This window comes from Scyliorhinus canicula, chromosome 5 (assembly GCF_902713615.1).
Source record: "Scyliorhinus canicula chromosome 5, sScyCan1.1, whole genome shotgun sequence".
NCBI lineage: Eukaryota > Metazoa > Chordata > Chondrichthyes > Carcharhiniformes > Scyliorhinidae > Scyliorhinus > Scyliorhinus canicula.
Genome location: NC_052150.1, coordinates 22,276,722 through 22,302,209, shown reverse-complemented (window position 1 = coordinate 22,302,209; position 25,488 = coordinate 22,276,722). Strand labels below are relative to the sequence as shown.

Sequence of the window (25,488 nt, the reverse complement as noted above, 5' to 3'; positions counted from 1 at the left end):
GACTGGCTCCTTTGGAACCCTTCCCTTTGACACGCTGACCATTTGTCATGTCCTGATACAATTGCAGTCGCACCGTAAGCAGGAGGTATTACTATACCCCTGAGGTCCTATTGTGTTTATCTGGATTGTCTTTTCTGAACATGCCTGTCCTCTTCCAAATCCTGCCAAAAGGGGAAAAACAGTAAAACTGGGGAAAGAAGAATACTGGTCCAAACTGTTTTTTCCTCCTGGGACAGGTACAGATGATTACCTGAATCAGCACATCCACATAAAATATACCCGTGGAAGGATTAATTTCTCACAATGTGCAATAGCTTAATACATTCTCGATGTGAACACGTATTTCTGAGAATTTATTCGGACAACGTTGAGCGACAGGCCCAGTCCCCCCCCCCCAAACTGCTCCAACAGAAACCGTTTTCCGTTTGAGAGAAAGCATACTGTAGGGTTTATAAACAGACCAAACCACCCCCCCCTCCCCCCAATAAGAAAACAGCGTGAAGGAATGTTTAATAAGGCATGGGGAGTCCACAGTGAATTGCAGTAAAGGTATTTATTTAACAACAATATTATCTACACGAGACTCGGTTCCACCTCACTGGGTCCTCTCTCCTTGCTGGCCGATCTTTTATACCGATGCTGGTAAGCTATCTCCACCCAGAACGGGGAGCTTGTAGTCCCAATGAGTGCAGGGAAACAATCATCCCCAAGCTGGTGACTCATGCAGGTTATTACAGAATGCTTTGCCCTTCCAGGTACCTGTTTCAATAGAAGCCTTGTCTTCGTCTAATTTTCTTCTTAAAAGTCAAGAATGCTCTTAGCTGGGCCATTCTTTCCCCTACCTGGCAATGCTCACCAGCACCGGGTGGTTTATGATACCAGCCATTTCTCTGACTCTCACTTACACACCACTCCAGAAGGGAAAGGCAAACACTCTGGTCTTAAGATCAATGGATTGATGCATCACAGAATCAAGGTGGAGAAGTCCGAGTTGCAAGCAATTGTGCTCATCTCACTTTGCAATGTTTGTAGGTGCTGTCACAGTTATAGTACATAGAACATACAGTGTATAAGGAGGCCATTCGGCTCATCGAGTCTGCACCGACCCACTTAAGCCCTCACTTCCACCCCATCCCCGTAATCCAATAACCCCTCCTAACCTTTTTGGTCACTAAGGGCAATTTATCATGGCTAATCCACCTAACCTGCACGTGTGGGGGGGGAAACCGGAGCACCCGAAGGCGACCCATGCAGACACTGGGCGAACGTGCACACTCAAATATAAAGCCATCATGTGGAGATGCCGGCGTTGGACTGGGGTGAGCACAGTAAGAAGTCTTACAACACGAGGTTAAAGTCCAACAGGTTTGTTTTGAGTCACTAGCTTTCGGAGCACAGCTCATTCACCTGAGGAAGGAGCAGTGCTCCGAAAGCTAGTGATTTGAAACAAACCTGTTGGACTTTAACCTGGTGTTGTAAGACTTCCTACAGTTAAAAAATGAAGAGGATTTCCCTCCAATATTATCTTCCCTCCCACAATATGAATGAAAACGAACATTCTTTTGAGCTGCCTTGCTACTAAATGCATCATTGACTTTGTTCCCAGAACACTTTAGGACACTTTCAAGTCATATGTTGCCATTTGGATGGTGGAATGTTTCTTACCAAAACATTGATTAATGTATTCTATATATAAATATACAATTTTGATCACGTCTGGGGATTTGGTTGACAGGTTCATGTTAACAATGGGTGTTTCAATGCCTCATGTAATGGTGCACTCCATTCAGTCATCAGGTGAAGCAATTTCCTTTAATGGTGCACGCTGGACATTAGCACCTAATCTTTCATTTCAATAAAAAATATCATTTTTTTCAGCTGATTTGCAGTCCAGAATAAAAGAGGTTACTATCAGAATAGCATAGCTCCTGTTTGAGGCAGGAAAAATCATTACTTCAACAATCTGAGATTTACTGCAGTAAACTTTGGGCTAAAGGTTGTCATTAAACGAGCAACATCATGCTCGACTCTTTGGGACAGTGAATGCAATCTTCTGGAGTATGATTTTGGACACGCTTACACATTTTCCCCCTCCAAATAAATTGTATGCAGCTGCCAGCTTATCACAGACAAAATTCTCACCCCGTTACTTTAACTAAAATATAATTGAACGTCACTGCTCAAGGATATCTTCATCTCCCCCTCTAGTTTTGAAGCTGAAATAGATTGCCTTGGTTTTAGGTAGAGCCATGCAATCCTCCCTTTAACTTATCAGCTTGTTTCATGTTTAAAACTGTATTTGGCGACCATAGTGAGAAGTGATAAAGGCACAAAATGACGCACAGTCTTATCGTTTTTGATTCAGAAATCACGTCAACACACAGGCATTGCCACTACAACCACAGAAATGATTCTTCTCTACTAAAAAGGCTAATATATTATGGTTCACTGTATTGCCAGCCCTTCCTTTGGAAGAGAGAGAGGAGTTGTGTAGTATTTTTGCGATGGTCATGTTACATGGAAAGGCCACCGTGATGCACTGTTTCCATTTATTGATTGTATTTTGGGGGTGTTTGGGGTTACAGGTTTTTGTGGGGAAATGGGACTTCCAGTAAAACTAAATCAGTACCCCGGAAAAGTCCCAAGAAACTCACCTTGTCTGTATTTCTTTTAAAGCAAGAGATCTGCCAGAGCTTTTATCAAGGAAGCTCTTGCCTCTTCACAATAAGTTGACTTTGCCATGATGTCAATTCCTGCCCACTTGAGCCATATAAGCTTCTGCCCCACCTAATAGCTAACACTAAATATTTCTTTAGCTCCCCACTTGATCACTTGTGGGACTAGCTTAATGATAGAAACTGGGCAGCATGGACAAGCTGGGCCGAAGGCCTGTTTGCATACTGTAAACATCTGTGACTCTATGACTTGATTAGCTTACCCTCAAAGCCAGCATTACCAATGCCCGCCACACCTCCTCATATATAACACATTGGCTCCTCAGCCCTTGGAAATTACTGCCGAATCTCCAACTTCCCTTTCCTCCCAAACCCTAGGAAATATTTATTTCCCACATTGCCCCTGCTTAAATGTCTAGTTCCGGTTCCGTTCCTAAACCAGCATCCCCCCCACCCTGGGTTCTTTACACCTTCGTCCTTAAACACTTCTCTCTGATGCCCAATCTCAGTGGGATTTCACTTGCTTGGTTCCAGTCACCTATCCGAACATAGTTGTTGAATCCTTTCCCTCTTCCCACTGTAACCGCAAGAGATCCGGATGGCTCCTCCATTCTCGGCTACCTCTCTTTCTTGTAAACACTGTGCCTGTTGGTGATCTCCTCAACCAGATACAGGATCAGCTTCCACCTTGTATGCTCTACTCAACCACCACTCCCTCTATTCACCCTTTTGCACCTTGAGTATTGTGTGTAGTTATCGGGCGGAATTCTCCAATAATGGGGCTATGTCCCCACACCAGCGTCAAAATGTTCTCCAACCTGCAGGGGACTAGCAGGGCCCCGGAGTGCTCCTCGTTGCTCTGGCTGCGGATACGGGGCCCTGCACTTCCAGTCGGGAGTCTGCGTATGCTCATGGTGGCGGCCACCCTGTGCGACATAGCAGACTCGCACCGCAGACCATGATGAATGAAGTAGGTCCCCCCCGCACACCCGTCGATCGGTGTTGCCCGATTGCTTGCCTGGCCATCTATGAGGCCCCGCCTGGTGAAGGAACCCCCCCGCACTCCACCAGGGCGGTCGCTGACTGAGTCCACAGTCACCACCGGCCGTTCCTGACAGGCAAATTGTGGTTAGAGCCACACCGTCAGGAACTCGGCCAGTTTCCCTGGGAGAATCGCCGCGGGGGCCTCTGTCAATGGCCCCTTATCCGTGCCATGTAGACTGTGCGTGTGCGCGATTCGCGGCGATTTCCCCAGAGAATCGCGGGAGCGGCATCGGACCGGATTTCGGTGTAAACGCCCATTTTCCGTCCCCGCGCAGATCGCGATTACGGCGCGGAGGCTCGGGGAATCCCGCCCCCTGTCTCTGAATTGCAGGAGGGATACATCTGCATCTCGGACAGTACTGTGAAGGCTCAGCAGGTAGGACCCTGGGCTGAGAAGGTTGGTCCAGTGGTGAGAAGCTGAGTAATTCTGGCTTATTCTCTGGAATTTGGAAGAATGGGAGCTGGTCTCAGTGAAGAACATAATATTCTAAAAGGACTGAGTTGTGGAGAAACTTCATTACTCAAAGGATTGTAAATCTGTGGAATTCTCCACCACGGTGTACAGTCTCCACTCTGAACCCTCAGTGAATGTTTGTGGATGTCTCTTCAAAATCCCCTTGATGATTGTCATGTGAGAATTTCCAAACACCACTTCCAAATATATGCTTTAAAATTTTCTCTCATAATTATGCTCTCCTTGGTGGTTTGCATTCCAAATCCAGACCAGTTCTTCCAAATGACCCTTTTAAACAAAGCTTCTGCTCCACTTTTAACAGCAAATCTATTCCAGGGTTTTACACTAACCCCTTTAGGATTTCTTTGTCTTGACAGCTGTGCAAATTGCTTTAATTCTTGATTCCCAGGCTGTATTAAAATGGCATCAGATGTTTGATTTACCTTTGAAGTCAGCTGTCCCACTTTAAATCTGGTTACTGCGATTGTCTCTTTAACTCAGAATTGTCTGTTTATTGGATAACTTCAGTTAGCCTAAACATTCTTTCTATCCAATTCCCTGGTGATCTGGACTGAACTTGTACTTTAGCAAGGCTGCCTCTTTGTAACTCTCACCCTATCTGATCTTTCTTCCGGCAGAATTGGGAGATGTTCACTCCCTGCAATCTCCAACTGCAATCAAATTAGCTAAACTAAAACTTAAAAGCTTCTCTACCCTACCAGGCCCCAGTTGCTAAACAGTACCCACATACCTCTGCTGGCCTATTTATGCTCCACACCGTAGCCCCCTCTAAGGCCAATAGAAACACAGTTGGAACTTAACCAACCATCACATATACAAACATCTTTTGTCCAGCATGAATCTAACTATAGGTTTTACCCATCTGGGCACAGAAATATTAAAATTAAACACACTGAAAACTATACCTTATTCCGAATGTATACCAAAACTAATCTAATTCCCTTAAAGCGACCTCTGTTTTCATAACACTGCCCACATCCCCCCATCCCCCACAGTGGTAACCTGGTTTCTCTTTCTGATTTTTATTTTATTTAAGAAAAAAAGTTAGTGAGAAGGCACCTTCGTGTTCCATTGTCCTTTCACTTATTTAATCTTTACTGCAGCCTGCTACTCCTCTCAAAAGTGGAAGGCCTTTGATTGGCCCTCCAGCTACAAGAGCCCGTCAACCACCCCTATTTGAATAGGGAGCCTTCTTCCATGCTATTAAAGGGGGTGCTCCAGTCAAAATCCCCGGTCAGTAACTAACCCCCTTGGGGTATGTGTTCAGCACCTGGAAACCATTCAAGCTCTTTTGGTTTCCAAAGTGAACATTCAGCCCAAAGTCTTGTACTCTTTACTCCAACACTCTCCCAAAATCCCCCATTGTATTTAGTTGAACCATTGTGTGCATGGTCTCAGCAACCTTTTTGTGCCTGAGCAGAGCCTTTACCCCCATATGGGATATCCAGGTTCGACATTACAAAGACCAACTCTGTGATTTCACCCTCTTCCACTCTTCACCACGGGTCCCATCTGCTGCTGAAATTCTCATCCATATCTTTGTGACCTATAGACCCCACTATTACGACCTGGCTAGTCTCCCCTCCTCCACTTTCTACATAGGTCAGTCAACCAAAACTACTCTTCCTATGTACCCTGTCCATCCATTGGGTGTCTTCAAATTTAAAAACCTCATTCTCGTCTTTAAAATCCTTCAAGGTCTTGCCACTACCTACTTCTGTAACCGCTATCAACTCCAAAATTACCCTCAAACTCCCCACTGGAGCTTTATGTGCAGATCTCCAACCCCCTTCATCTTCTCATTGGGTCTGTGCTTTGAGCCTCTCAGGCTTGCCCTCTGGCATTCCCTCCCTAAAATCCTTTGCGCCTCCAATTCTGTCTTGACTAAATTATTGATTAGTCTCCCTAACCTCTGGTATGCAGTCTGTTTTTTTGTTCCTCACCCTTCTTAAGGCCATTTGACATTTTGTTCCAACTGTCGGTACAGAAGAACATATTTGAACATCAAAGTTGGAACTAAACATATATATTAAAGGCAAGGAAAGTATCTGCGGTAAATTCTGCAGACTGAACAAAAACTATTCCAATCTCCCTATTCTGAAAAGGCGAATTTACCCTGAAGGGGCTTGATTGTCCTGTTGTGGGAGAGACACCAAGTGAATATTGGTGATAATAAATTATCCCAAACTATTACCAACACAAAGATATTTATAGATTGTAATGGTCGCCAAGTGGCAGCTTTGGAACAATGTGTATTTTCAAGAATTTAAGGAATGCAATGCACCAACATAATCACCTGAAGCCTTTGCTTTAAAATAATCATAAGTAACACTTCTAAGTGTGCCAAGTTGAATTTCAATCTGCTGCCACCTTTAGGTATCCAGAAATGGGAGCAAAAATGCTCTTCGCATCAGGTATCCAATCCCTGGAACTCTTCCCCAATGTTGCATGTTGTTTGTGGTATTTTGCCCCAGCTCTTGTTCTTTGGATGCGCTACAAGTTATAACAAAGCTGCTTATTCAGTGAGGTATTCTGTTGGTGTTTTATAAACAATAAATCCTTTGTATCTACGCAATAGCCCAAGTTATTGCAACAAACTGTTTGGTTTGCATATGTTTACAGTTGCCATTCATAGGAATTATAACAAAAGTTAGTCAAGAATGTGACTGTTGGTTTCATGCTCGTGAAGGACCAATTTTAATAATCTTTTTTAAAAAAAAAACGAATTCACTGCAAGTGGAAAATGTATTGAGACTCTCTGAGCACAGCTTCATTTATCTGCTTGATCCACAGGCCAGTGCTGGGAGGTCTTCTATCCTCATCCTACAGGCAACACCAGGAGTCACTGGCAGCGGAGCGAGAGAAACGGCGTCAGGAGAGAGAGGAACGGTTACAACGGATAGAACGGGAGGAAAGAAACAGATTCAAGTAAGACGCTGTAATGGGAGACAGTGGGAGGAAATCAGTGAGAGACACAAAGGAACTTAGAATTGCTGAGCACTGCTTCATTTCTCAAGCATTGTAAAATCTTATAATTTGCAAATTTATGGTCAATTTGCAGTAAAGTGGCACCAGAGCTCTACATTTGTCTTTCTGAAATCTCACCCATAGCCGAGTCTCAAGTTGGCCTTTGTCCAGATGGTGAGTTGCTGGTCTCAACTAGGTTTTGAATCAAGATAAAGTGACTAGCTTATGGGAAGAAGGAACATTTGGCTAGGATTTTATGTTAAGAATGTATTTAACACCGACAGCACGGTAGCATAGTGGCTAGCACAATTGCTTCGTAGCTCCTGGGACCCAGGTTCGATTCCCGGCTTGGGTCACTGTGCGGAGTCTGCACGTTCTCCCCGTGTGTGCGTGGGTTTCCTCCGGGTGCTCCGGTTTCCTCCCACAATCCAAAGATGTGCAGGTTAGGTGGATTGGCCATGCTAAATTGCCCTGTGTCCAAAATTGCCCTTAGTGTTGGGTGGGGTTACTGGGTTATGGGGATAGGGTGGAGGTGTGGGCTTGGGTAGGGTGCTCTTTCAAAGAGCCGGTGCAGACTCGATGGGCCGAATGGCCTCCTTCTGCACTGTAAATTCTATGAAATGCAAAGAAAAGTGGAAATCCAGCAGACTGTAAGTGCCATAAAAGACAACAAGGAACACAAGGAAGGTATTAAGAGCTGCAAAAAGGGAATATGGTAAAGATTTAAAAGGGATATCATGTCGTATAGTAAAAGTTTTTATATAAATATATTGAGAGAAGGAGAGTGGCTAAGGGAAACATGAGCCCATTAAGAAAAGATGCAGGTGACACTGGCATAAACAATCGCAGGCTTATTAAATGAGTGCGTGTATATCTCTTCACAGTAGAGAAGAGGGGAAAAGACCAACGGCACAAGTGAAATAAAAAAAAGATGACTGTATTGGATTTGATAAATGTTTAGAAGATGTTCATGAATAGTGCAATGAGTCGGGAGGTAGACAAATCTCCAGTAGCTGATAGTCTCCACCCTTGGGGAGCCAGGTTGTGGAAAAATGCCCATCTAGTTGCAACAAAGAAAACCTTTTCACCCACAGATTTTCTCTTTATCTGGTTTAGCACACTGGGCTAAATCACTGGCTTTTAAAGCAGACCAAGCAGACCAGCAGCACGGTTTGATTCCCATACCAGCCTCCCCGGACAGGCGCCGGAATGTGGCGACCAGGGGCTTTTCACAGTAACTTAATTGAAGCCTACTCGTGACAATAAGCGATTTTCATTTCATTTCACCACCACATCCAACCTGACCTTTTTTTCATTCATTCATGTGGATGTCACTGGCTGGAACAGCAATTGCCATTGAACCGAGTGGCTTGCTGGGCTGTTTCAGAGGGCATTTTAGGGTCAGGCACATTGCTGTGTGGATCTAGATTCGCATGTCGGCCAGACTAGGTAAGGATGACAGATTCCCTTCCATAAGAAACATTAATCATGAATTTAACCCCCCCCCCCCCCCCCCCCCCCCCCCCAACATGAGATTCCCCCACCCCACCATCCTGGCCAATACAAAGCCAATTACTATCTGGTGCCAGGTGACCATGTGCAGACTGAGGTTTTCTGCTCTTCCAGATGGGCACCCGACCACCTATATTTGAATGAGGCCCCCCGAGTTAAAACAGCCATGGACATGTTGCTGGATCAGTGGATCTATCTGTCTCCAAATTGCTACCCAACTCCACACCTAAATCCTACCAGTGGTTTAAAAACCGGGTCAGCATTCCACTTAAAACTCAAATGATTCACTTTGTGTCACTTGATAAAACTTTTGTTACAACCTTTGAAACGATAAGTCGTCTGACCTGCATGATGACCTGCTTTCCCTGTTTATTTTGTATCCTGTTTGACCATTAGCTCAGGCTATATTTTCCCCACAACATCATCTTCCATCAACCTCCAGAATATTTCCCACTTGTGCTCCTCTATTTCCCCTCTTGCTGCTGAAAACCTGTTGCACGCCTTTATCTGGGAGTTCAATTGACTTCTTTAGTGCTGTCTACTAGTCACAAGCATCAACAGATTCAGGATTCAATGCACTTTGCCCAGCCTCGCGCACCCTACCAGTTTGCTGTTGTCAAGCCCAACTGGGGGCCCTGTTCTTGATTGAATCAGCCAATGTTCTAACTCTCAACTCCCACCCTATAGCTTTGCTGTAGCCCAGGGGTGGGCAAACTTTTCCGTGCAAGGGCCACATTCAGAAATTCACAATTTTAAAGGGCCGCATAGTATATTAAGTAAAATAATTACTTCACCCGGTTATGATTCTGGGCGCCTCATATAGAACATTACAGCACAGAACAGGCCCTTTGGCCCTCGATGTTGTGCCGAGCAATGATCACCCTACTCAAGTCAACGTATCCACCCTATACCAGTAAGTAACCCAACAGCCCCCCCCATTAACCTTAAAAAAAAATAATTTAAAAAGATTTTAAGAAAAAAATTTTTTTTTTTAAATGACTTGGTGGGTAGCCTATTGAGGTGACTTTCTCCAGCACCTTTCTGCATGCACATCCCAGTTCCTCTGATTTTGTTCCTGCTGAGCAATCCTAACTAATGGCTGATATTTGGCACTCTGACCTTCAGAATTTTTTTCTAAGACCTTGTTGCCTTGCCAACTCCATCCCTGCCCTCCAAGTCCATCTCAAACCCTTCTCCCGACCTCTACCCTACTGCTTACCATCCATCTTCTACCTCATTGATCGATGTGAGGTGTTTTATTTAACTTCGAGAAACATTGTACAAATGTAAGCCTGAATCCTAAAGATGATAAAGACCTGTATCACTTTGGACCTAATTTGCTGCGTTTGAGGACATTAGTGCTTTTGTTGCAAATGCTCTGTAACCACCACCCTTTACAGCAAAATCCCTCAGTGTATCGATGCAAAGGTTGGGATTCTCTAGCCCCGCTGTGGCAAGATGCAACAGGCCAGCCAAAAGACCAATGTTTCTCGGCAGGAACGGAAGATCCCGGCGGCGGACAGGGCTGGAAAATCCCAGCCATAGAATCCTCCAGGTTACTTTAAATGCTAAAGATTTTTGCGGTAGAAACCAGTCTTTAAACAATTTGCTGGAAATAACTATCTGCTGATCTAGCGTCACCGTCTTTTCTAACTTTTTTCTTCTGTTCTCTCTTCCTTCATTTCTTTATCTGTTCTGTCTTTTAGTCGGGGCTATATAGAAAAGCGAGAAGAACAAAGACTGGCAAGAGAAGAAAGGTTTGCTTATTCTGCTAGAAGTGCAATCAATAGTTGATAACTTAGTGAAATTAATCACCTTTATCGAAGGTTTGCATTCTTCTATAATCCTTGTTGCGGTGTTGCCTTTAAGGCACAAGTGTCATTTCAGACCCGGCTTCTTGGGAAGCCTTCAAAAGGACTGCAGAACTAGTGCAAAGTTACCTGGGGCGATATACCTCCTGAATAAATTATGTATCTCTCCTGAATACATCTTCCATAGAATTGTTTAAGATCGAGCTTCTCAAGATTCATCACCAAACGTTATAGTGGTGATGTGGACTTAGGAAAATTCCCAGCTGGTGTACTTTTTGTGACCTGCTTGTTACTTTAGGCCACCGGGAACCGGGAGCTTTATCCACTTCTGGAGTGCTGGGGCTTGACCAAAGCCCGCCTCTCACCTTCAAACAGACCAAACCTCCCTCTTCTGGGGGGGGGGGGGGGGGGGGGGGGGGGGGGGGAGGGGTGAGGGCAGGGGGGAGGGCAGGGGGGAGGGAGGGTGAGGGCGGGGAAGGGGTAGGAGGGAGGTGAGGGGGGGGGCAGTATGGTGGCACACTGTTGCTTCACAATTTCAGGGTCCCAGGATCGATTCCTGACTTCGGTTATTGTCTGTGCGGAGTCTGCACGTTCTCCTCGCGTCTGCGTGGGTTTCCTCCAGGTGCTCCGGTTTCCTCCCACAAGTCCCGAAAGACATGCCGTTAGGTAATTTTGACAATCTGAATTCTCCCTCCATGTACGCCAGCGGGCGCCTGGGTGTGGCACCTAGGGGCTTTTCACAGTAACTTCATTGCAGTGTTAATGTAAGCCTACTTGTTACTTGTAACACAATAAAGATTATCTCGAGGAGAAATGAAACACTTCAACATATTGACTGAACTGATTTGTGGCAGCGGAATATTCCGGTCCAGCCGATGATGCAACCCCATAGTGGCTTTCCTGGTGGCTTGAGGTGGATTCAATGCAGAATCCCGCTGCTGGCCAATGGCGGGCTGCTGATTCATAGAATTTACAGTGCAGACGGAGGCCATTCGGCCCATCGAGTCTGCACCGTCTCTTGGAAAGAGCACCCTTCCCAAGCGCATACCTTCACCCTATCCCCATAACCCAGTTACCCCACCCAACACTAAGGGCAATTTTGGACACTGAAGGCCAATCCACCTAACCTGCACATCTTTGGACTGGGAGGAAACCGGAGCATCTGGAGGAAACCCACGCACACACGGGGAGAACGTGCAGACTACACGCAGACACCACACAGACAGTGACCCAAGCCGGGAATCAAACCTGGGACCCTGGAGCTGTGAAGGAAGCAATTGTGCTTATCACTATGCTACCGTGCTGCCCTGAGAAACAGCCGAGGGGAAGGCCAGAGAATCTCGGCTGTAATGTTCTCCAACAATGGGAATTTTTCTTCTTTCATGGGGTGCCAATGGGAATGTTTTGTCCGTCCCTAATTGCCCTTCAATTGAGTGGCTTGCTAACCAGTTTCCACTGATAATCACCTTTACAGACATGTCTATTATCCTACTGTTGATTTAGAAGGGGCTAAAGATAAATGTGACTGTTGAAATAAAGAGGAAAAAAAGTGGGTGAAAATGTATCCAGTTTTGAGGGCTTGATAGATTTGAAGATATTGTGGTGAGTATTGTGGCCGTTTCCCGACAGTGTCAGTACTCCACGAATCAGACAAAACTATCTCTACATATGCACAGCCCAGTCTTTGCTGCGCAAGTTTGGCCGTTCCACATGATGTCCAAGTATCAGCTTGGCATTTCCAAACAAGAATTCTAATTTTGGGCTCATTTTGCGATGGAACGTGTGCTGATAACTTGAACCTACGTTTTTTTGGCCTGAGTGTGTAGCGGGATCTTGTTTTTCATTTTCTACTTGTCCTGATGTCTTATCAACGGGCAAAATTTCATCTCTCGTGACTATCCGAATTTAAGAACTAGTCAGCTGTCCAAGGGGTGAATCTCCTTCACCCCTCCAGACCGATTTTGAGCCTGGGCTACAAAGGGAATTGCTCCCAATTGAGTTCCCGCATTAACTTTGCGGTCCTTTTTATGTTCACGTGTTTTTCCAGCGCTGTCAATTATACACAACCTATTTTACAGAAAGGCATTTAATTTTAGTTCCATGCAAATAGTTATCGGAAAGAAATTCTGAGTAAAAATAAATCCAAAGATGTTTGGCTGGGAGCAGCCAGGACTGAGAGTTATTTTCATGCCAATGTTTTTAAGTACGAAGAGCATGATTGGTAGCATGCAGTAATAAACAGTTCAGAAGCACTGTCCATGCAAATGCAAAACAGATGTATTTTTCTTTTCCTAAGCAGCTTTTGATGACTAGACCCGACATGACGTAAAGTTCCACATTGTTGGAATAGATGCAGGTTCAGGGAGGCGAGGCAATGTTTAGAAGGTGGTGAAAGCTTCTGTGTCACTTTGCATCAAGGGCCTGAGAGGACTGAGAAAGACCCCACTGATAAATATCTCTCGTAAACCATTGATGCGTTTGAGCTTTCTTGCAGTCCGTCTGCAGGTAAACTCCAGCTGCAGCTATTTCATCTTTCCTTAGGTTTTTTTCTTGTGTGGTTTAGTCATTTATTTTGGCTGTATTTCTGGCTTGGGATGTGAGAGAGAGAGTCTGCAGTGCGATGCACGCGATGCACTACTTGCTGAGGCTTACGTGGGCTTCTTTTCAGATACAAGTACCTGGAAAAGTTGGCGGCAGAGGAGTATGAGAAGGAAGCCAGAAATCGGGTGCCACGGGCACGGAGCGACCTCTCTCTCAGCCTGACTTCACCTGCAGCCCCGTCTTCCCCCACCCCAAGCTGTGGGACTGTGTCACCTGCAGAGTCCCAGGATAAACCTAAGCCTCCACCTGAAGCGTGCGAATCACCGCAGCCGACAGAACGTGAGTACCAAAGGCAGAAAGCATCTGCTTTCCCCGTGTGTGTAAATGAGTTTTCAGCATGCCATAGATCGTCCAGACGGCGGTGAATGAGAGTGTGCATATCTAGAGATTTTAGAGCGCTGCTAACCAGTGCTACAGGTCGAGACAGTACAAAGGCAGTAAGTTTACCGATTAAACTCGTCGTCTTGTCAGTTCTCAGGGTTTATTAAGCACCAGCTGAATATATTTGCAGTAATAAATGGGCAAACCATAAATGAGAAAACCACAGCTGTAAATGTGCAAATAAGGAACTTGGGGATAGATTGTGCAAGTTAGCCCTTCCACTGGAGAGCTTTGCACCATAGCAACACGTAATGAGAATGCGAATATGGCAGGTCCACACACATGCACACCACTCAATTCTAATGGGGGCAACAAGATTCTGGCCCTTTCCTTAGCAAGGCTGTGCTGGAATTTGTGATTCATCAAATTTCCCTCTGCATAGGAATGCATTAACCAGAGCTTTAAAAATCATGCAGAGGAAAATGTAACATCCAAGAATAAATGATGTGTTTGTATTGCTCCCTTTCTTTTTAGATATACATAGAGAAGGTAATTCTTATTGGGATGCCATTTCATGCCAGCTGACTGTGTGCACCTTGGCAGGGCTTCCCATCGGTGATTATATGGTGGAGGCCTGACTTTAGCTTTCCTGACACACACAGATACTCCAGGGTTCCTGCATGTGATCATAATCCAGATCCACTGCCATTTATCGATGCGATTTAGGTTTATTGTCACGTGCACCAGTACAGTGAAAGTGCACCAGTACAGTGAAAAGTGCTGTTCTGCGTAGAATCCAGACATATCATTCCATTCAACAAAAACGTAGGGAGTACAATCGATACACAATTGGCTGGATTCTCCGCACCCCGACGCCGAAATCGCAGCCGGCGCGGGGGCAGAGTATCCATTTTCCGCACGCTGATTCCCCCATTCTGCAGGCCCTGAAATGCGGCGTACTCCGAGTACACCACACTGCCTGGGACCTACCTGGGAACATTGCCAGAGGCCAACTCCGCTATTCTCCGCCCCGACCGGCCGAAGTCCCGACGGCATGGATCTAATGTGGTCCAACCAGTCAGGATACTCGCGCGGTGGCTGCGGACTCAGTCCGCGGCCGCCCCGGTCAGGGGTGGGCTAATTGGAGGACAGGGGAGCCTTCTAGACAACTGGAAAATGTTTGTGTGGGCGGCCATCGGGGAGGTTTATTTGTAGGGTCCAGCTCCGCGGTCCAAGTCTGCCATGGAGCACGCTGTGTGCATGCACGGCCTCTGACCCGGAAGTGTGGGGGCCCGTATCTGCAGCAAAAGCTGCTGGATTTATGCTGGATCCCTGCTAGGAATATGTGGCCCTTTCACAACAGTTTTTCTGCCGTGAAACTCCACAGTTTTGACGCTTGCATGTGGACATAGTCTCAATAACGGAGAATCCAGCCCAATGTAAATACTTGGGGCGCAATTCTCCCATCAGGCGGCTAAGTGCCGACGCCGGCATAAAAACGGGAGTGTTTTACTCCGGCGTTGGCGCCCGTTCTGAGACCCGATTCTCCGGGAAACAGTGGGGTAGTATGGCGCTGGAGCGGCCCACACCGCTCCAGCTGCCGATCCCGGCGTGAACCCGGTGCCGCGGGGTCTGCGCATGCGCAGTTGGGCCGGCACCAACTAGCGCATGCGCAGTGGCCTTCTTCCCCATGCCGGCCCCGACGCCAAATGGCGTAGGTTTACAGGTGCCGGCGTGGAGGAAAGGAGGCCCCCCGACAGAGAGGCCAGCCCGCCGATTGGTGGGCCCTGATTGTGGGCCAGGCCACTACGGAGGCCCCCCTGCCCAGGAGCGGATCCCCCCCCCCCCCCCCCCCCCCCCCCCCCCCACACAGGCCGACCCCAGACCCTACACGCCGAGGGTCCCGCTGGCTCAGAGGATGCAGGACTCTGCTTTTTGGTGACGACAGCTAGGCACATCCGGGCCGGAGAATCCTGGAGAGTCGGCGCATACCCCAACCAGCGCCGTGCTGCCCCAGTGGCACCGAGAATCATGTTCCGGCATTGGGGCGGCGTGGCGCGATTCACGCAGCCGGCCGCGATTCTCTGACCCGGCGAGAGGTCGGAGAATCCCGCCCATGGCCATTCAGTTACAATTGTGAGCAGGAGCCTGATTTCATAATTTATGTTTGTCCCCTTCACCTCTCACCCCAAGATACTGAGGTTAATTATCTGGTGGCCAGTCCGAGTCAGTTGTGAATGGTGGATGGCCCAGTGTGAAACTTTTCCAATCTCCATTGAGTAGTATTGCCTCAGGCAGCACATGCACCCAGTTAGCCATTGGGGAGATAGTATTGCCTCAGGCAGCACATGCACCCAGTTAGCCATTGGGGAGATAGTATTGCCTCAGGCAGCACATGCACCCAGTTAGCCATTGGGGAGATAGTATTGCCTCAGGCAGCACATGCACCCAGTTAGCCATTGAGGAGATAGTATTGCCTCAGGCAGCACATGCACCCAGTTAGCCATTGGGGAGATAGTATTGCCTCAGGCAGCATGCACCCAGTTAGCCATTGGGGAGATAGTATTGCCTCAGGCAGCACATGCACCCAGTTAGCCATTGGGGAGACAAGTTAAAGGTGTCTTTTCTTGTTAAACTCCAATGCTGTCCATGAAGGCCCTTGACTTTGCAGCAATGAGCAAGTTGGATGTTACCTGGAGTTGGGCGGGGAAGAGAGAATCATGTTCTTCAGATTGGGATGCGCCAACCCACCCAATTGGAATTAGCTACTCTCAATGTATTTGCAAAGATTTCCTAGCCTGTATTAGTTTCGTCAAAACATATACAGAGTTACAGGTGTTGGCTGCAGCTCAGTAGTTAGTGCTCTCACATCTGAGTCAGCAGGATGGCACGATCAAGTCACACTCGTGACCCTCGAATGCGCAAATACAGAAGGGATGCTGCACAGTCGGAGGCCTCACATTCCCTCTTGGATAAATATTTTAAAAATCCTTTGGTATTTAAGGAAGAGCGGAGAGAGATTCTAGCCAATGTCACTAAAACAGAAATACAAAAGCAAAAGCCATCAAATGCCGCAAATCTGAAACATAAACACAAATTTCTAGAATTATCAGCAGGTTGGGCATCTGTGGAGAGATAAAAAAGTTACTGAACAGAATTCTCCCATTTTTGAGACCGTTTTGCGACTCTGGAAGTGTCTGTCTTGCCGACCAGAATGGCGAGATCGTTCCGTCCTTGGAACCTCATTAATTATGCACAGGCAAGTTCCTCTCTGACTTTCCTAGCTAGCAGCTGCGACATCCGCTTTCTCTCAACTAATGTCCCGGCACAATATTTAAATACCGGTCCAGAACATTTGTATCGCCATCTCCAGCCCACCTGTCTTCACCAGACTGTACAGGATGTCAACAACCCACAGAGAAAAGGCTAGCAGCCTCAAGAAGAAATCTGTTCCCCGAATAAACTCCAAGGTCCATCACTTGCATGTAGCCCATGTCACACTTGGACCTCTCCCCTCCACATCTGGGTGACATCTCTTTGACCCCCATTTGTTGGTAAGCTTTACATGCAGCCTTGCCAGGATCCAGCCTCCCTCCGCTCGGCCTTCATTCTGGCTGCCATTGTTCTTCACCCTCATTCAGCACCTTGCCCTTATCCCCCCCTCCTTGCACAGCTCTCCTTCCACATTTCCCCTCTTGTCTTAATTAGGCCAAAACTGCCTCTTGCCCCCTGAGCTTCACCTTGCACTTCACCCCAGGGTGAACTTTGGACACTTGTTGCGATGGCTGCATGAGTCCAACATCCCCATCCTGGTCAGATAAACACTGGCATGTGGTACCAGGGTCAAGGAGACCCCTTTCACCCAAAACCCAGGCACAGTACTGATCCAACTCGGTGACACAGGAGGGTCCATGGGTCCAGCAGAACGGCGTTGTCCATCAAGATCAGCTCAGTATGGAGATGGGAGGCAAGAACTGGTCTGCCCTGGCAGAATGATGCACAGTCCTCTGGCAGAAAGTTGGCTAACTCACCCAAAGTCTCTGGCGAACCCTTGTGCACGCCACTCGTTACCTGGTCTGCCGCAAGATTAGAAGGCCTGACGGGATGCAAGCAGGCAGCTCCTTCAATAAGCATTCGTGAAAGGCCAACGGCATTTGTGCCACCTGCCAGTGGGAGGAGCGACCCCGAGAATTGGGAAAATTACAACCGTATTTTATGCCAGCAGGTTTCTGGCTTTGCGGCTTGTGCCAGACTCGCAGCGGCCGCCTGCAGTCCCGCCTGCACACAGGCCAGTTGGGAGAGTTCACCCAGCAGCGTTTTAGGGTGATAATTAACTTTCATCCGAACTGAGGAAATAGGGTTTGTAATGTAATAATAAGGTCTGAGCAAGGGGGAGGAGGAAGAACAAAAAGAAAGGTCTGGGATAGGGTGGAGGGCAGAATAGATTAAATGATGAGGTTTTAATGTAATGGGTGACGAGAAGAAAGAAAAGGTGCACCCAGATGAGGGGTGAATGGCTGGAAAGTAGAACCGTAGAATTGCTACAGTGCAGGAAAAAGCCATTCGGCCCATCAAGTCTGCACCGACCCATTGAAAGAGTATCCTTCATAGACCCACTCCACTGCCCTATCCCCATAACCCCACCAAACGTGGACACCTTTGGACTGTGGGAAGAAACCGGAGCAGCTGGAGGAAACCCGCGCAGAGACACGGAGAACATGCAAGCTCCACACAGGCAGCCACCCAAGGCTGGAATTGAACCCGGGTCCCTGGCATTGTGAGACAGTGGTACTCAGCACTGTGCCACCGTGCCTCCAAAGCAGCTGACCAAATGCAGAGTGAACAAATAAAGAAAGAAGTGAGAAAAGCCAAACCAGTTTTAAAACAAAAAGAAACTAAATGGATACAGATTATTTTGGTCATGGGTTCTTCCGCCATTTTGATTCCTGGTTTAATGGTTCAGCTTTTATTTTCATACATTCTGCCCTCTGCCCTATCATAGACCTTCCTTTCTGGGTTTTTCCTTCCTTTCCCCTCATCCGATCACTTGCTCAAACATGTCCATCTTGTCTCGGACTTCGCATCATCGAGCTGAAACACTTTTCTCTCTCCGCAGATCCTGCCTGACCTGCGTGTTTGTAGCATTTTCTGTTTTTTATGGCATGAAAACAGGGGCGGGAGTCTCTAGCCGACCAGCCGCGTGATTCCCATCAGCGGTATGCGGCACGCCGTTCGCTGGTGGTGGGATTCTCTGCTCCCGCTGTTGTCAGTGTGAATTCCCATTGAAGCCAGCCTGCGCTGCCAGGCCGCAGGAAGGGTTGCACTGCTAGTGGGACCAGAGAATCCCACCGCCACTGAACGGCCAGAGAACTGCGGTCCAGATGTCTCTGTTGTATGTGGAAGCTTGCTGTGCACAGATTGACTGCCATCTCAGCTGCAGTACAACACTGCTGCATATTGCTGTAAGGCACATTAGGATCAAAGACTCGCATAGAATCCCTACAGTGCAGAAGGAGGCCATTCGGCCTATCAAGGCTGCACCGACCTTCCGAAAGGGCACCCTACCTTGGCACAACCTTATCCCCGTAACTCCAGCTAATCATTGGGCACTTAGGACCAGGGGCAATTTATCATGGCCAATCCACCTAACCTGCACATCTTTGGATTGTGGGAGGAAACCGGAGCACCCGGAAGAAACCCACGCGCGCACAGGGAGAACGTGCAGACTCCACATGCCCACGGTCGGAATTGAATCCGGGTCCGTGGTGCTGTAAGGCAGCAGTGCTAACCACTGTGCCGCCCTTGTCCTGAGGTCAAGGATGGCGCAGTATGGATGAATGTCTTTTCATCCTTTTACTCAATAGATTGCGTGCTCTATTTCTGAATATGGTTTTCTGAGACTTTGGAATCAGTGAGAACCTCTGCAGTGGGTTTTTAAACAGAATGAAACACAACGTACTTATTTATAACTCGGCTTGAAATGTAGTACCAGCGATCTGGATGTACCAGATACTGTGAATATTTCATAGAATTTACAGTGCAGAAGGAGGCCATTCGGCCCATCGAGTCTGCACCGGCTCTTGGAAAGAGCACCCTACCCAAGGTCAACACCTCCACCCTATCCCCATAACCCAGTAACCCCACCCAACACTAAGGGCAATTTTGGACACTATGGGCAATTTATCTGGCCAATCCACCTACCCTGCACATCTTTGGACTGTGGGAGGAAACCGGAGCACCCGGAGGAAACCCACGCGCACACGGGGAGGATATGCAGACTCCGCACAGACACTGACCCAAGCCGGAATTGAACCTGGCACCCTGGAGCTGTGAAGCGATTGTGCTATCCACAATGCTACCGTGCTGCCCACTTTCCCATTGCAGGACACTTGAGCTGTTCTCATTTCTGCAAGAACATGTGAAGGGAGCGCTATTTGTCTTCACAAATTAGCTCCTCACATGGACTGAAAACGCACAGCAAGCTGTTTCAGTCGATTGATGCTGGATAATTTATCAGCAGTATAGCAGGAGATAGTATTCCTTAAAATGAGATGTCAAGACTTGAAATATACTTTGCACAATGGTAGCACTTGCTCGTAAAATGTCATAATCAAAGCAATACAATTTCTAACTGCAGTGAATTGCAGATAATGGACGGCCCATATTTTCAGGTTTAAGAAAACACATGGTTGAAACCCTCAGGAACTGCGGTAACAGATAAATTACAAAAATCTACACCTTAGCAAAATTGCCCGCCCGAACCTTCAATTTGCAAAATGAGAATGAACATTTTTAGAATTTTGTATATTTTCTCGAGTCTGTCTCACAACAATTAATATTGGTCAACTGGCAGGAAAAAAAAAAGTATTTGTGCAAGCTGAAATAATGTTTGAGTATTCAAAGGCTCAATAAAATGCCAGATGGTTGTGGTTGTTGGAGGCTGCAGTTCTTCAGAGGAGAATTCTTGGCTCAACAATCATCAGCAGTTTTATCAACAGTGGAGCTGCTTGCTGATGACTGCACAGCGTTCAGCTCCATTCACAACTCTAATTAATTAGTCCAAGCCAATGTTCATTAAGACTTGGCTAACCTTTGTGGGATGCAATGACCATCTCCATCAAAGGCTGACCATCAGTCCTTGAGACATTGTCATTGCCAGGTCCCCTACTCCCATCAACCTAAGGATAGCCACTTACCGGAAACTCAACTCGATCCATCGGGTGTAGCTAAGAACAGGTTGGGTATTCTGTATTGAGTAACTCATCTCCTGACACCCCAGATTCCCTCCACCAACTACAAGGCACCAGATAGGAATAGGTTGCAATACTGTCCACTTTCTTGGATGGGCCCAACTCCAGCAACACTAATGAAGTATCAAGGACAAAGTCTGCTTAATCAACGCCCCACCCACCACCTTAACTGTACAGTCCATCTATTATTGCATACTATGGCTGTGAACCAAAAGTTACTTGCAGCAATACATTAAGGATTCTTTGACAGCACCTTCCAAATCCCCCAAACACTGCCATCTAGAATGGTAGAGGCAAAAATTGACTTGGATACGTAATGTTGTTCTTTTGCCATTGCTGTGTTAAATCCTAGAATTCCCTACCTAACCGCACAGTAAGGTTACCTTCAAAAAGCTGCAACTTTGAAAATAGAAAGTTCACCACCACAATCTTCTCCAGGAGGCCGAGCGATGGGCAATAGTTACTGACCTTGCCAACAAACCTCTGAAACAAGATAAACCAGCAGCACCCCTCATAGGGCAACAGAGACAATGTACACAAGTAGTTACACAGGCACACTGAGGTGTGCAAGCCTGACTTTAAACCGACTTGGGGTGACAAAAATGAAGAAGCTGTTGGACCGAATGGCTGAATTTGAATGTCTTCGGAGCTGAGCAGAATCTTGGAATTCTTGGCAATGCATCCAACCTGTGAGTGGAACATGACGGGATCAGTCTTGTCCCAATGGAGGGGGGGGGGGGGCAGTTCTGTCAGCTCACTGACCTTGGTCAGTGTTTTCCATGATCTTCCCATTTTCCCAGAAGGTGCCAACTCCTTCTGAGGTACAGTTTCAGGGATTCAGCAGCTGCCATTTTATCCAAGTGATTGTTGGCACCTATTCCAACGTAGAACGTATCCATGCTTAGGTCCGTGTTTAATATATTTCTACTGAGGCATTATTAATTTTAAAATAATGAATGTGCTACCGATTAGCTGATAACGGTGTTCCTAAATAGGACTGGTCTTTGCTCTTCTGTCCCCTCCTGCAGCCCGTCCCCTCCCACCAAAGAGTCGCACACTCTCTGAGGGAGGCATTAAAAACCCAGGAAATTGGGATATCAACTGAAAGGGAAACTGACTGAAATTATCTGATGGAAAATCTGACCAAAGATTCAACAGGATAAAAGAATTGATCAACCGTATTGGAAAATCAAATGGAGTTATAAAATGCAATAGCCCAGGTTGATAGAACACGTCAACCTTTTCCCGGAGCTGTCAACAGTAATCCAGTAACTGGAACAACCTCACAATTCTGCCATGTCACACCCCTCCAACAGACTACCCCACCTGCCCCCTCCCCACTTTCCCCGAGAACTGTGTGATTCAGGCACGATCCATCCCTCCATCGTCCCCTCCATATCACTGTACAACCTGTGGTTATTTCTGTCCCTGATGTATGCCCAGTTTGCTTACACTGTTCTGCTCCCTTCGTTAATGGGTTGTGTCAAATGTTGGACGAGATTTTTTGTTTTACGATTGGGCAGAGGATCCCTTTTAACGACGAAATCGGGCATGGCGCCTGTTTGACGCACAGTTTGCATGCTCCGCCCCCTCCAAAACAGTGTCATCGCGGCGCACGCCATTGGGATGGCATCAACGCGTCACCTGTAGGCCCTCCCTCCAATACTCCACCCCGAATGGGCTGAGTTCATGACAATGCAGGGGACGCGTGGTCCCAGCCATGCGGGAACGCGGCATGGTAGCTGCGGACTGTGTCCAGCGCCGCCACAGTCCGGCGGGAGCCCTGGCGCTGGCATGGGGGCTTCCACGAGAGCTGGGGGGACTGGTGGGGGGTGGCGAGGGGGTGACAATGGGGGGCACTAGCTGGTAGATCAGGTCCACGCACCGCCGGCGCCATGTTGTACGGCGCTACCTCTGCAGGACGTCACCGTGCATGCGCGGCCGTGGACCCGGCAATTCTCCGACCGTTTATTTCATGGAGGCCTGGAGTTTTCCATGGTGCGGCTGCTAGCCCCTCGCCGGCCGCAGCATTGGTGAGGGTGCAGGGCCGATTTGTTTCCACGTAAAACACCACAGATCCTCCGCACTTAGCCTCAGAATCTGAGAATCTAGCTCATCATTCCTCAAGTTGGGAAACCACGGTGCACTCTGGACTAAATCTGCTTTTGACCATCTTGTACACAGTGTCCGTCCCTGCCCGTTTAATTTGTTTGACAAAGGAAAATGAGCTAACTAAAGAGATTACTAAACCAAGGTTTGATGGGATCCACACCACAGTCTCAGGGCATCTTCCAGCACTTCAATCTATTTGCTTTCCTTGGTGTGCGACAACAGCAAAACTACGTCGGTCCCCCCCCCTTGATGTTTGCACGATGCAAAAATGTAAAGAATTTCTGGTCAACCTGTAAAATGGGTTACCATTTGCACCGGTACAAAAATGGCACAACCAGGAACATGCAACAAGTACATCGAGCGTTGATTGAAATTTCTAGCCTGTAATTTAACGTTTTAAGACGCATGTTTTTAAAAAAAAATCAAGTTGCTGTAATGAAGTCCAGATTGTAGTCACAGAGCTGGTAGTTGCCCTTAGACATGACGGTGAAGCTGTGATGAATTTTAACACTCTCCAGTGCGGCATTTTCTGTGGAGTTGTGTTCAAATAGCCAAGGGTGAAGAGTTATCAGGTGGGTGCATGAAATGACTTTGAAGGTTTGTCAAGTGCTGTCGGGCTGTAATTTGCTTGGGAGCCAGTATATTTTAACACAGCTTTCTGCAGGTTACCAGTGTGCCAGAGAATCGAATTCTCGAGCTTTTTCTTTTATATCCAGCTCATTGGAATGAGGTTTTCTCTCTCTCTCTTGCAGCACGGGGGCTGTATGCGAAGCAGACTTCGCGTCTGCGCCGGCTCAAAGAGAGGATCTGTTTTCACTTAAGTCTGAAATTAATGCAGGCAATTTAATATATGTATGGGTCAGCTTATAAAATAGATCAAGTTGAACACTGGCCATCAGACACAATTAGCTGATGGAGAGATGAATAAATTCTGCTGCTGGGCATTCGTGCCAGAAACTTCAGTGTTTGGAAGTGTACAAAAGGATTGGAATTGTTGGGAGTCTGCTGGGGGCAGGTATCCTGGTGGCACATTTCCGCTATTCCAGTCACAATCTGCACCTAACAACATTAGCTTCTGTGTTCAGTTCTCTTGTGGTTTTCGGAAGTCCACTTGCTTACATGGTAAGGTCATTAACCGCTTGCTGTGCAGTCTCCTCGCCACACTTAACTAACTCATGCAGTAATTTTCAATGCCTTCAGAATCTTTATAAAAGACAGCTCACCCCCTGCACCCCCCCCCCCCCCCCCCCCCCTCACCCCCTTTGAACCTTGCAGCAGATTGCAACAACTATTCAGGATTATTAAACAACAGCAGCCTTCCGTGATAAAATCCCCTGCATCAGTAAATGGTATAAGTGTATGTGTCTGATTGGGCACACGTGTATCAAAATGTATGTAATTAATTAGCGAGCAACACTGGGCAACTGCACAGCCAAAGTGTTCCAGATGACACGAACTACAAGAACTCGAGTGATTTGTGGGTGGGAACCTGAATGTTTAACTCCCTGTTTCATGTTTAATATGTTCTGTCCAATTATATATGTTGTTTATGGATTGGGTTTATTTGGAGCTCCCTTGGGACGCAGTAAAGCAGCTGTTGCAAGAATTATGATACAAGGAATGAGGTGGGTTGGGGTCAGATATCGATGCTTTGCCCCCACCCCTCCCCGAAGCTCCCTGTTGGTTTTTCAAAAAGGCACAAGGCTTGAACATATTAGACGAGATCTACCGGCCGCATTACGCCCGAAAGGCAGCGCAGCATGGTGCAACGTGACCGGTAGATGTCGGTTGATCCCTCTTCCGGGATCTGCAAGACTTGCCACACCTCACTACATCTAACCTGATCTCACAAGACGTCATTCTCGGCATGTTTTTAGATTATTAGAACAGTACAGCACAGAACAGGCCCTCCGGCCCTCGATGTTGTGCCGAGCAATGATCACCCTACTCAAACCCCAAGTATCCACCCTATACCCGTATCCCAACAACCCCCCCCCCCCCCCCCCCCCCCCAACCTTACCCTTTTTAGGACACTACAGGCAATTTAGTATGGCCAATCCACCTAACCCGCACACCTTTGGACTGTGGGAGGAAACCGGAGCACCCGGAGGAAACCCACGCACACACGGGGAGGACGTGCAGACTCCGCACAGACAGTGACCCAGCTGGGAATTGAGCCTGGGACCCTGGAGCTGTGAAGCATTTATGCTAACCACCATGCTACCGTGCTGCCGACCTCTGGCATGCGTTTACGTTTTAGCAAATCTGCGTATTAGAGCGAGACAGCTGGTCTCATTCTTAATATGATTTACCCAAGGCCCGGGATCTTTAACCCCCTGGTGTTGGAGATGTCGGGCAAGAGCCGTTCAGCAATCGTCTCCAAAAGCAGGGACCAGACGGAACGACATTCGTGGGGGTCGTGCAGCAGACTGGAGGCACCCAGCTGCTTGCCCTCTGGGCAGGATGGCACCCTGGCGCTGCTGGTGCCACCCAGGCACCTTGGCACTGCCATCCTGGTACTGCCAATGTGCCCAGGGTGCCAGGCTGGTAAGTTCCAACATGACAAGCTGGCATTTTTCTCAGGATGGGGATCGGGCCCAGGGGTCCCTGTGCGGGTTCTGGAGGACCCGGGAGGGGGCCTGAGGACCCCTTTATAGGTGCGTTGGGACTTGGGGGTGGAGGGAGAGGGGGCTGGGGCCACATCGGGGGTCGAGAGCCAG

General features: G+C 47.6%; 1 protein-coding gene across 19 annotated transcripts in view; it reads left to right on the top strand.

The window, feature by feature from the left end:
* The window catches only part of fhod3b (formin homology 2 domain containing 3b), a 678,530-nt gene that overhangs the window by 537,925 nt on the left and 115,117 nt on the right, over positions 1-25,488 (top strand). For 14 of the 19 annotated variants that reach the window (XM_038796751.1, XM_038796754.1, XM_038796755.1 and 11 more), the window contains 3 exons: positions 6,988-7,122; positions 10,380-10,430; positions 13,153-13,364. In XM_038796751.1, the coding sequence (XP_038652679.1) occupies positions 6,988-7,122; positions 10,380-10,430; positions 13,153-13,364 (398 nt within the window). The remainder of the gene's footprint in view (positions 1-6,987; positions 7,123-10,379; positions 10,431-13,152; positions 13,365-25,488) is intronic. The other 5 variants (XM_038796753.1, XM_038796761.1, XM_038796769.1 and 2 more) reach the window with 1 other exon arrangement.